Raw genomic sequence first — 12154 nt, 5'->3', positions numbered from 1 at the left:
CCTCAACCTTGACCAAAAGGACTCTCTGTTGGAGAGAGAGATTGGTCTCCATCCATGCCCACTCTATCGTAGGTCTCTCTCTGCTGAGATTGTCAAACATTGTGCATTTTCACTGGTAACTAGCCTGAGATTAGGCACACATAGTTTAACCAAGTCTGGTAAATGACAACATTATCTGATCAATGTTTGCAGAAAAGAAGGGCAAATACTGTCTAATAGCTGATGTGCTAACTTAGTCCATGAAACACTTCTTTGGATTTAAGTCTTAAAGAGCTGTCAGGTGCTTGTAGCTAAACAATTCACACTTCTTAGACTGAAGAGCAGACTGCCTCCAGGGACAAAGGGTTGGCACAGCCACTTGGCTGATAGTTAAAGAGCAGGTAACGTTTCGGAGAAGCGGAATCTCAGACAAATGTCCAACTTTGGTCTCGCTTTAGACCCAAAGCTTTGGTCAAACTTTAAAAAAAAAAATTTTTTTTTAATTGATTAATTCCCAATAGAAGAAAACGGAGATGTCACTCTCCTTTCTCCTCCTTTCCCATTCCTTTACATTTTTGTTCTTTTTTCCTGTTCTCTCCTTATTGCAGGGGTGGTGGTGAGGGAAAGAGGGGTATTTCATTAAAATATAAATAAAAAATATTAACTAGCAGTCAGTTTAAAAACAGAAAAATATTGCTAAGAAGTGACAGATTCAGCAGAGTTAAGTTGAATGGGAAATAAAAGTAAAGCATTCTGACACCATGGTCCACAGTACGCACAAAAGGCCACATTCTCTCCCACGTAAGCTCACCACAGCCAATTAATTTGGCCTAACAGGTATACATGTTGATACATAAGCTGGGAAACAGATACATCTATCAGCCATCTCCATTTATGCCAACTTATGTTTATGTTTTAAAGAAAGCATGGCCTTGTGTATTGTGAAGATACTGGACTGGGATCCAGAAGATCTATTTTTAATTTCCATCTGCCACAAACTTCCTGTGATAACTTGGGCAAATCACTTAGCTCCTCTGTGCTTCAATTCTGTGAATCTATAAAAATGGCAACACCAACACCGTCTTTCTCCACTTTTGGTTCGTCTCGGCATAAAGCTGGCAACCTTCCTCACCAGCCTGGGGAATCATCAGCCACGCCCAAATCGGTCTTTAGCCTTTGCCTCCATTTACTGTCCAAACAATCAACAAACGCACAAAATACAAAACAAAAAACTTCCAGCAGGGCTGTCTACCCAGCCACAACTCCCAGGACCTCCCAACAGGAGCCTCTCTTCTCCAGGGTCTATTGCAGAAGACTGTCCCTTCCTGTAGTGCAGCTCCAGTTCTAGCTCCACACACACTTCTTATAGGCAACATCTATCACACTCGCCCCCTCCACTCCCCAGCTGCATTGATTAGTCAACAGAATTGAACTGGCTATTTAGATTGTAAGCATTTTGAGGCTGGGACTTTCTACAAAGCCCCTGGTCTCAGTTGCTGCCTGTAGGCACTGTTGTAATGCAACTAATAAAATGAAGAACTAGAAAACGTCAACGAATGGCTCTCTGCTGAAAAAGCACTGGATCGAGGATATTTCAGTTCCTCCTACTAAAGTGTTGCTGTCGGGCAGAGCGAGTAAACAATCTTGGGAAGAAACTGGACAAACACTGAAAAATGCACAGATCAGTTGTGTAAGACGGGAAATCCATAACCAGGGTCATATTTAGTTTCCTTGCCCTGCTCATATTTAAACTATTTAAATAGGAAAAGAAGAATATCCTCTTGAGCGTGGAGGAAAAAAGCAAACTGGTTATGACCTCAGTCTTTCAGGAATGTTGACAGTTGCACATTTTTTTTTAAATGAAGTATTGTCCCAATTCTGCACTCCTATCTGTTCCACTGTTCTGGACATGTTTGAGATCAGAGCACTCACTGAAAGAAACAATAAGAGATGTACATGACTAGCACATTCCTGAGATTGTTCCCACGAACACTGCCTTGCTAGCGTAGTAGTGTATTGTTTGAACAGTTAGCAGAGGCTGTTTACTAGGGATATTTTTGGCACACACCCACTTTATTCAAATAACCCTCTGCTTGTCCTGAGGAAGCGTGGTTGCACACAGCTAGAAACTAAATCAAGGAAAAGTAACTAAAAGGGTGCAATCTTGCATCCCATACACAGGCAAACTTCCTTTGGTTTCAGTGGGACTTCTGCCTGCATGTGGATTGCCGTACTGAGCCAAGTTTCTCCTTCCTCAACTAACACACACAAAACACACATACCATCTGCCTACACGCAGATTAGACTCTTTTCTTTTAGAAGAAACACCCCAGATAAATCAGATTTTGGATATGAATACCTGTGAATGGACAACCTGATAAAGCCCAGAGGGCAGGATTTAAAAAAGCATGTAAGTGAGTTAGGAGCAGAAGGGTATCTCTACAGCGCAATCAGAGGTGTGATTTCAACATGTATAGACACACCTGGCTACTGCCCAAGTACAAGCCTGCCAAAGAGCCTGGCTACATACTGCTGCACCTATATGGAGTCACTGACTTCTGTGGGGCTCTGGGCGAGTGCAATGGAACTCACATGCTATCAACTGCAGGGAAAGCACCTATTCACGCAGAACGCAGAATAGATGGCCAGGCTACTGGGAGGCATTGACTGCAGTGCTTCTAACAGTGAGACAAGTTCAGGTTGAATTTGCCATTCAATTTCAAGAGTTCCAATTATGTTTGCCACCAAAATTACTTTTTAGTTTTGTATCTTTCACTAGTTTATACAGAAAAAAAACAAAACAAAACAAAAAAAACACACCACACCTCAAAACCAACCCCCAATAAATATTCTTGTTTATATTTAAAGTTTCCTCACACAAGCTGCTGCTGCAGAGCTATAAATGTGTAAATCCAGCTTGTCATAGTAATAAACCTTTTAAAAAAAAAGGAAACTCACTAAATCATCCCACTTTCAGAGCAGATGGGAAAGTTGCTCTATAACCGCTCCTATCTTTACATCCTTGGTAGTTATTTGGTCAATTTGTATGGCTGGCTAAAACAGCCAGAGCTGCCAAACTGTCCATAATCGTCCTTTACTGGGATTCTTGAATCTTCTCCTAAAACACTGAACACCAAGCCTGGTCTACACTACAGACCTATATCAGTAGAACTACATCTCTCAGGGGTGTGAAAAATCCACACGCCTGAGCGACAGTTATACCAACCTAATTCTGCTCTGTAGAAGGGGAATGTTGACAGAAGAGCTCCTGCAACATAGTTACTGCCTCTCGGCTAGGTGGATTATCTACGATGATGGGCGAGCTCTCTCCCACTGGCATAGGAGCATCTTCGCTTAAGCGCTCCAGCACCAATGCAGCATGTTTAGTGTAGACCTGCCTCAGACAGAGGACATTGGACTACAGCTGATCCCATATGACAATTCCTGTGTTCAAGTTTCCTATGCATATGATGTTATACAAACCTCAATTTATTTTAATAAAGAGAAGAAAAAGGGTGAACAACCATAGCAAACAATGGAGTCTACAGTCTGTTTTTTCCAGCAACGGAGGGGATGGAACATGGTAAGCCAGAAGGCTAGCTAGACTCTTTTAAAGCAGTCACTAGCCACCTGGGATTACAAGAAAGGAGTGTGAATGGGGCTGATGAAACCACACCTTGTAAGGTGACTATTTTACAAGTAACTGACTCATGCCTCAAGTAGCATTTCCTCCCAGTTGAAGATCTGCCCAAGTTCTGATACAGCAAAACGGAGAACTCCTAGGATATTGCAAAAATTGTCAGAGTAAAACAAAATAATCTAGAAACACTGAATTACTGCCACAGATTAACACATCAACCGAAGGAATCTAAGAGTACTTCACATCAGCCAACGTTAGCTCTCACCATGAAAAATGCTAGAGTCAAAGTACGACAGTAACATTAGAGAATGATTCTAGAGGCTATCAAAAACTGAACCTTTCCCTCCCCAGCCAGAAAAAAACCCCCAAAACCAAAACTTTTTTGAATAAATGCATGAAATAGGACAAATCTCAAAATGCTCATACTTGAGATTAAATCACTTGAGGCCTCCTGCTTTCCTTGCAAGAAAATACTCCTCTACTTTTCCCCTTATTTCTGATGCTCTATTCCCTTCATTCAGAGGTCATACTTGAAATTGAGAATGTCTCATCCTAGTCAAGGATATTTGAAATGCAAACCAGCAACATGGTGACTTCTAACTATTACAAAATGCATTCATGTTGCAAGAAGCTGTTGTTGAAAGAAAGCAACAGCAACTCTGCTCTGCACTAACTGCAAGGCGGGGGCTCAGAGGCCAGCTAGACAAAGTCCCAAAGAAGGGCAGTTCCTGATTCAAGCTGAGCAGAGTGAAAAAGAAGAACAGAACTCCTGGCAATTGGTGAGAGACGAGAGAGAGGTTGAATAGAAATAAGCTGATGGCACTGGGTTTAGAGAGTTAAGCAGAGCTCTGACCCCAACCTGATCTAGAGGTTTCTAGGGCTAGGGACACCTAAGGTTTAGCATGCCTATCCTTGGGATTTCACAGCTGTTTGCTGTTACTTTCCAGATGGGACAACAAACCACAGCAGTTAGTGTCCCTTTTCCAGAATAATGTTTTCACTCTACTTTCCAATGAAGACCAATAATGAGCTTCATTCAACCTATATTGAACTGTGGGGAAAGCAGTGGAAGAACTAACATCCTGGCAGGCTTTGTTTTTAAATGCCTTCCCCACACCAAATTACCTCTGAACATTTATCCACGGGGCTTAAGTCCAGGGCAAATACCACCAATAATAGGGCTGTCTCCAAGATCACAACCACTCTCCCAGAAGCCTCCATTGCTGAATTGCAACAGACTTGAGTGGGTTAAATTCATTCCCTCCCATGTATTCCAGGCTGCATTCTGGATCACTGCACTCCTGAGAATAGTTTAGTAGGTCTGACAATGTCTCCTTCCTCAGACTTCTTTCTTCCTCAAAGTTAATTTTAATATTGAATGGTGCAGACTGAATTCCCTAGAGCCTGATGGTCTCTATATATCCACAGACGAGATTCAGCATGCACAGCGGCAGTGTGAGATCCCCGCCATGCACTGCTAACCTGCCTCAACCCTGTCTTGGTGAGTAGTTTCATTTCCATGCCCATTCAAGTCCCAATTCATTTCCATGCCCATTCAGCTGTTGCTCCTCAGTGTCCCTTACCTCATCGATCCTTTCTTGGAAACTCCCTTTCCTTTGCGTCCCATGACACAGGAAGTTGCAGAAGTACTCAAGAAATCATTCATCATCAATACAATGCTTTAACACTACCTTAATACACAGCAAAATACAACTCATTGTCATATAACTTTTCATATTCAAACTTTAAAAAAAAAAACTTTACTATTGTTTGTACGTATAAAAGGTCTTCAGAAATGCAGCTGGGTGCAATACTTTATGTCCTACAGGGAGCATCAATCAATATTCTGAGTTATGGAAAGAACAAATGCTCAGTCTGAAAACAAATGGACAGGGCGTTGGGGTTTGGCTTTGTTTCATGAGAGAAGGGACTATGGGGGGAGAAGGAAAAAGGGTCATGGACAAGAGAGAGAGGATCTAAAGACAGACATGAAGTCAATTAGGGGCAGAGGGACAGGAAGGCTGCATCAGATGACAAGGGTAAGATAAAAGGATCTACTGGCTGCTGTGGAGAGACATGGAAGGGAAAGTCAATTTTTATTCCACAAACAAAATACCAGTTTAACCATCTTTGGCCTCTTTGCGGAGATTGCTAATGAAGCTTCCAGATGTGATGTGGATACATTTGTTAGAACTAGACTGCTGCCACTTTGCACAGGCCAAACTGCTGTCAGATAGTAACTATATTTCATCACTAGCAATAAGATAAGGGCTTAAAGTTTGGATCTGGACTTTCATCAAATTACACATTAAGCTTTAGGGAAGAGTTTGCCTGGAATAGCCAAAAATTTAGACTTTTATGAAGAGCCTACAAAGACAAAAGTGTTATAATTTCACATAAGGGATTTCCAAAGTTGATTCATATCTAGAGTCTGAAGAGCTCCACAAAAACCATCCAATTCCTTTGGTGCAGGAAGCATTCTGTATAACTGCCCCTAATAAATAACACATCTTTAAAATATAGAGAGAGGTGATCTGTCTGATTTTAAGAACTCTTATCCTGTAACAACCCTTTTAATCCATAACTCTCTCCTTGTTAGTTTTCTGTTTAGAAAATTTACTCCATTTACACTGCAATATGTAGTTCTTTCATATTGTCATTGCAAGGAGTGATATCAACCAGGTCTACTTTCATTTCTATTTTGTTACGAATAACTGGTTAAGCACATCTCAGCCTCATTCCAGACATATTTAAAAATATTTTCCCTTAACTCAAAGGGCTATCTAGTTTCTCCAGCCAGTGTCTTGAATGAAACAATGTTCCTGGTTTTGAAATCCACATCTAACATGCTTCGCTTTTTTCTCACGTATTGCTTTTCATGCCATTGTTTGGAGCCTTCTGTCAATATTTACTGAAGGAGGACTAGGGTGTGGGATTTGCTAGTTCTCTTTCCAGGACATCTTATTGCTCACTTGAAACACACCTCAACTACAGTCATAGATTTCAAGGCCAGAAGAGACCACTGTAATGATCTAGTCTGATCTCCTATATAACACAGGTCATAGAACTTCCCCCATATAATTCCTAGAGGAGATCTTTACAAACAAACAAACAAAAGCCAAACCATCCAGTTGTGATTTTAAAATTGTCCGTGATAAAGAATCCACCACAACCCTTGGTAAATTGTTCCAATGATTAACAACCCTCACTGTTAAAAATTTAGCCCTTATTTCCAGCTTGAATTTGTCTTGCCTCGATTTCCAGCCATTGGACTCATATGGAAATTATAAATATATGCACGTCTAACATTGGCACATATGAGGCAGCTAATCCATTTAGGTTTAAAAGCTTATTCAACAGCAATCTTTCAGCACAGCAGTGTCATTTTTGTAATCAAACACTTTATGTATTTATGTTTAAAGTAGGAACACAGGCAGGAATCAGAGTTCAGGTCTCTACATGGTTCTCTTTTATATAGATTTTTATACAGCCCTCTTCACTGTAGTCACCAAGCAGGGTTCACTTGCATTAGGTCAGTAAGATTAATCTATCCACTGGGGCATTGTCCCATTTAGAAACATTAAAACAAAGTCATCATTTTTTCTCTCTCTCAATTCTATGTGCCATTAATTCAATGGCATAGCACTTCCACCTCCCAGATGAAGTCTCCATGTGGGGGTAGCTGCTCTCATGCTCAAGCCAGTAAAAATGGAAGAACACAGGCAGGATTTCAGGAACAGCATCTATGCTTCACTGAATTCAGGTGGTCCAATCAGCGACTGAGGGGCCCTTGAGAAAATGTGCAGAGGAGGAAGGTTGTGTGTGTCTTTTTAAACTGGAGCAGGGTCGTCCCAGGACAGAATAGCCACCCCAGTTTGTTCCTGTGAAGGCTAACTAGAAATTTCAGGTTCCTGGCCTGGGGTAGGTAGAGCTAAGTATTGTCCGAGGTGAAAGTGTATAGTGTGTGAAGTCAACAGATATGGAGAAGCCTTTCCATTGTTCTTGTATTCAAAGCACCCTTGGAAGAAAGATTTGCTTAAGTTCATACTGGGTCAATGGAAGAATCAGGAAGAGAAGCACAGAATTCCTGATTCGCAGTAGTCTGCTCCAAATAATTCCCAGGCAGACTTCCCTTCCTGAGCTTCCTCCCCATTTATTTTACACGTCCATAAAAGCAGAAGGACACTTCTGTAAGGGAAACACGTAGTTCTCTTTCACCTCCCAGCTGTTTCTTGAGGGTGCTGGGTGTCAAAGACCTGAAGTGCACATCAAGGCCAGGATTTTCAAAAATGGGTGCCCTAAATTAGGCTCCTGAATCCATATTTCAATGCCTAACAACTGGCCTGCTTTTCAAAAGCAAGGAACACCCAGAAGCTCCCCGACTAGCTCATTAGCAGTGACACAGGCCTGTGTGTTTAAAAAGCTTGATACTATTTCTTTTCTACAGGGATACTCTTTTTGTGGAAGGTTTGCCTCACTTTTAGGGGTAAGAATCTCTGAAAAGTCCTGTGATTTTTATAATTTTAAAGAATTTTTATTTAACTCACCCAAACTGATGCCATGATGTTTCACTGAAACCCTGAAAAATAATCAGATATTAATAGAATAAGACATCATGCTAATTTACATTTACTGATAATAAAACAAAGTTATCAATCATCCAATATTTTAAAAACAAAACATTGCAGAGTTGGTTTTTTAAAGCATCTTTTACTGAGAACTATGGTAAAAGTTTATAAGGATTAAAATAAATAAGCTAACTTCTCCCCGGAAACGAAAAAGCTCCTTTGAGATTTGGATCATATGTTATATGCTGTCAGAGCACAAATACAGCACAGAGTTTTGGAGTCTTAAGACAGAACCTTACATGGATTTTCCATTTGGCACACACACAGTTTAAACATACTCGCTCAGCTCAATGTTTTGTTTAAAAGAAATCCTCCCGCCCTTCCTCATATTATAGAAACCAAAATCTGGCAAGTGTTTTAACAGTTGGCGCAGACTTTCTCCCTCCCCCATTATCAGATCTGGTTTGTGTGTCTGTCCACACCACATGCTACACTGACTGGGACATCCAGGTTTATTAACACTTTGGTTTTACCGCCTCCTGCAAACTGAATCTTCTTTGCTGAAGGAGATGCAAAATGGCTTAGAACATCTGTGGGATTAACAGAATCCTAGTGGTCTGAATCAAAACAGTCTGTATCCTCCACTGGCAGAAACATTTGATGATGAAAGACTGTGTACTGCTATCTTTCAAAATTAATTACAAATCTTGGGCCCTTTCCCTGCTGCTTTACCTTTCCGAGCAACCCCATCGATTTCAATGGCACTTCTTACAGGAGAAGAATTTATTCTCCTGAATAACGATTGCAGAACTCGGTCCTAAATTAACTGGCTGTTCACGCAGATAGGATTTTTGAATTTGTTCATTGGTGTATTTACATTGCTGCAGATACACATGATTAACGCTGAAACAAAGCAATTTCTTTCCTCCCACCACACTTATTTCATCCTACAATAAAATCTCCATTATAAAATCTTTTCTTTGGGCCCTTTCCAGGTTCCTCCAAGATTCTGCATCACCCCAGTAGGACATTTGGGATTTTTATGACTTAATTTTGTAGTTTAAAGATTTGAAGTTTCTTATGAATAGGTCTGATCTCTATTTACTAAAGACTGCATATTTTTGTTTTATGTTGTTATCAAAGCCAGTGGATTTTAGCCTTGTCTTGTGCATCTACTGGCCGGAATCTTTGGATTCTTTTGGTCATTAATCTACTTATCTGTACTACTATCAAGCATCAGAAAACCAAATATAAATGCTATCAATTAAATTCAGTGACTCCTGCATGAAAGATCATCTGTACTAAATGAATTCCTGTTTTAAGCAACTTCTTTAAAAGTGCACTGTTTAGGCAGCTTATTTCCTAAATGTAGGTTTTATTTTAAAAATAGGATTTTTACAGAATAAAATCTATTACTATGACAAATGTTTTCAGGAAGTCTCTCTTTCCATGTTATTTGTGAGTCACACACACCAGGGCTGGGCAAACTCCTGCAGCACCTGAAAATGTAACTAAATAGTCCAATGGTTCTGTAGCGAATTGTGGGATTGAGGCCTAAACCTACAGAACACTTGGTGGTGGTCTATGGACAGCTGGTTGATCACAATCACTGGCTGTTCCTTCCAGCTCCCTGATCATATAAAGGAAGCTAAAATACCTATTAAGCACTTTCCTACTATTTTTCCATGTGCTAAGTTGCCATTCACCTGCCAATGGGAAAGTATGTGGCACTCAAGACAAGATGTTAAAATACCTGAGAACCCCTGAGGATAGTCAGTATCCAAGAGAGGATTCAGTGCAAGCTGTGCACAAACACATGGTGAATAATTACATGAAAAATAAGTTTCCATTTTTCATTCCTAGAGTATTCAGAGCTTCACAAGGAAGGACCCCGCCTTGTTTTTACACCAGCTTTGTACTAAAGCACCCAAACGTCGATCGATTTTGTTCCACTTCCATTTAAGAGATTAAAAAGGTGACTAAAGCCAGGCCCTGAGGTTTTGAATAGGTAACCAAGGGACTGTGACGGCGGCTGGCAAGCGGGTTCAAATCTCAGGGTGTGGCTTGGCTTTCCAACATGTCCGAAGGGCAGGGCAGGGCCAGGAGGACTCGTCTCTTCAGTCCGCTCTCGGGAGCTGGTTGCCCCCCGGGCCAGATTTCACTCTTGCCCGCAGCTGGAGTGACTCTCAGACGGATGCAAGCGGAGTGGGGCGGGACAGGGGCAGACACAGGAACTCACCCCAGCTACGAGGTTAAGACGCAGAGGGAAGCGAACAGCAGCTACGTGCTCTGCCAGCGCCAGAGGCATCGCTGCAGGGAAAGCGCATTAGCTCCCTCCACCCGCGCCTTAGGCAGCGCCTGACACATCGGGGAGCCCGGGGCTCCCACGCGGAAGGAGAAGGCGGTGTCAGCCCCGCGGACACACGTACCTGGAAGTCCCCGCGGAGAGAGAAGTTGTGAAAGGCACCTCCCGCAGCAGGGTCAGGAGAGGAGCGGAAGCCGCCTAGATCCGCCTCCAGCGAGGCTCCACCTGCCCAGATATGCGGGGAGGAGGAAAACAGCGGCCCCATTACTCCACCCCATCCCAGCAGCTGCTCATGCTCTCCGCTCTGCTCCCCTTTCCCCTGCTTCCTTCCAGTCCCCATTCCTAAATCTGTGTTAACCTCGCTAACAAAACTGAGCACAACTGTGCTGAATTTAGTCATTCCACTCCCCTTCTTACATGGCCTCAGGCTCAGACATTACTGGGTGGGACATAGGCACTTCCAGCCCTGTGGGAAATGCATGTTAGGTAGGGCAGGATGCTTTTGCTCTCTCTGTGCTAGGAAAACTCAGAAGAACAAAGATTCACTTTTGAGATGATCCCTCCTGGGTTCTTTTTCTCTCCCCAAAGATTGTTAATGCTTATTAACCTCCAATACTGGGAATTGGCAGAGGGAATGTCATGAAAGAGAAAGATCTGAAAATATATTGATCAAGATTTTTGAAAGAAACTGGTGATTCTGAGCTTTTATATCCTTGTCTGCAAAAGCCTCTGGCCTGTGGGCATGGCATGCACTGCAAACAGTTGTTACTAATTTCTGTGGTTATGTAGCTTTTCAATGGTAGGACACAAAATTCCTAGAGATCAGCCTCTTCAATGTTGCAGGACAACTCCATTAGTGGGTAAGCAACCTTTTTTCTTAATGTGGAAGAAATAATTTCTGTATAACATTACAATGTTTTATGTATCCTGGAATGTTACACAGATATTTTGAAATGCAACATGTATATGGTGAAAATACTATTTAATGCCATGGGATGCTTCATGGCAAAACTTCCCTTACAAACACTGACAAAGAGATTAAAAGCCGCAGGCGTGAAAGGGCAATTTGCTATGTCACAGACAGCCTATTGAAAATCAACCTACTAATGGGGTGAAGAGGTGTGGTAGTATGTGATTCTGTGTGGAAGGAGAGAGTGACTGGGTTACCTAACAATAGAGAAGTTTTATATGTACCACTTCCAAAGTTCAGCACAATTAGTGGTCAGGACTTTTAATAATGATTCCTTTAATGGGGAAGCATTATACGGGAGAAGTGTCATGTTACCTGTGCAGTTCAGTAGAATAGCAAAATTCCCAAAGTCTTTGTGTAAATGTTTCTGCCAATGTGACTGAGGAGAGACTGATAATTTTTGGAGGTTGACCCTCAGAGAATCTTTAGGCCCCAACTGTCATGGCTTCATTGGTTTTTGACAGAGTTATTTCAGGGCTGAAATTGACCCGGTGTAATTATCATGGAGGGGAGATGCATATTTTGGCTGTACAGTTCCCAGTCCTATTTTGTAAAACAATAATTTGTGTTTACATTGTTGTGTCTGGATGGAAAATCATGATTTAACAATTAACAAAGAGTGTCTGGCCCAGTGCTTTCCAATCCATGGCCCGGGGGCCAAAAGTGGCCTTCAGGGTCTTTCAAAGCTGGCT

General features: G+C 41.8%; 1 protein-coding gene across 3 annotated transcripts in view; it reads right to left on the bottom strand.

Annotated features, from left to right (window-relative positions):
• ANXA3 (annexin A3) overlaps positions 1–10827 on the bottom strand; it is a 34826-nt gene extending 23999 nt beyond the window's left edge. The window contains exons 1-2 of one of the 3 annotated variants that reach the window (XM_067557081.1): positions 10617–10827; positions 8167–8198 (exon numbers count right to left, since the gene is read on the bottom strand). In XM_067557081.1, coding sequence (XP_067413182.1) covers positions 8167–8181 — 15 coding nt within the window. In that variant the 5' untranslated portion in view covers positions 8182–8198; positions 10617–10827. Of the gene's footprint in view, positions 1–8166; positions 8199–9940; positions 10160–10426; positions 10505–10616 lie in introns of those variants that run through there. The other 2 variants (XM_067557082.1, XM_067557083.1) reach the window with 2 other exon arrangements.
• Between the last annotated feature and the right edge of the window lie 1327 nt (positions 10828–12154).

This window comes from Emydura macquarii, unplaced genomic scaffold (assembly GCF_026122565.2).
Source record: "Emydura macquarii macquarii isolate MOO-44397 ecotype Brisbane River unplaced genomic scaffold, CSIRO-AGI_Emac_v2 contig_1790, whole genome shotgun sequence".
Taxonomy (NCBI): domain Eukaryota; kingdom Metazoa; phylum Chordata; order Testudines; family Chelidae; genus Emydura; species Emydura macquarii.
This window is presented reverse-complemented; position numbering and strand designations above follow the sequence as displayed.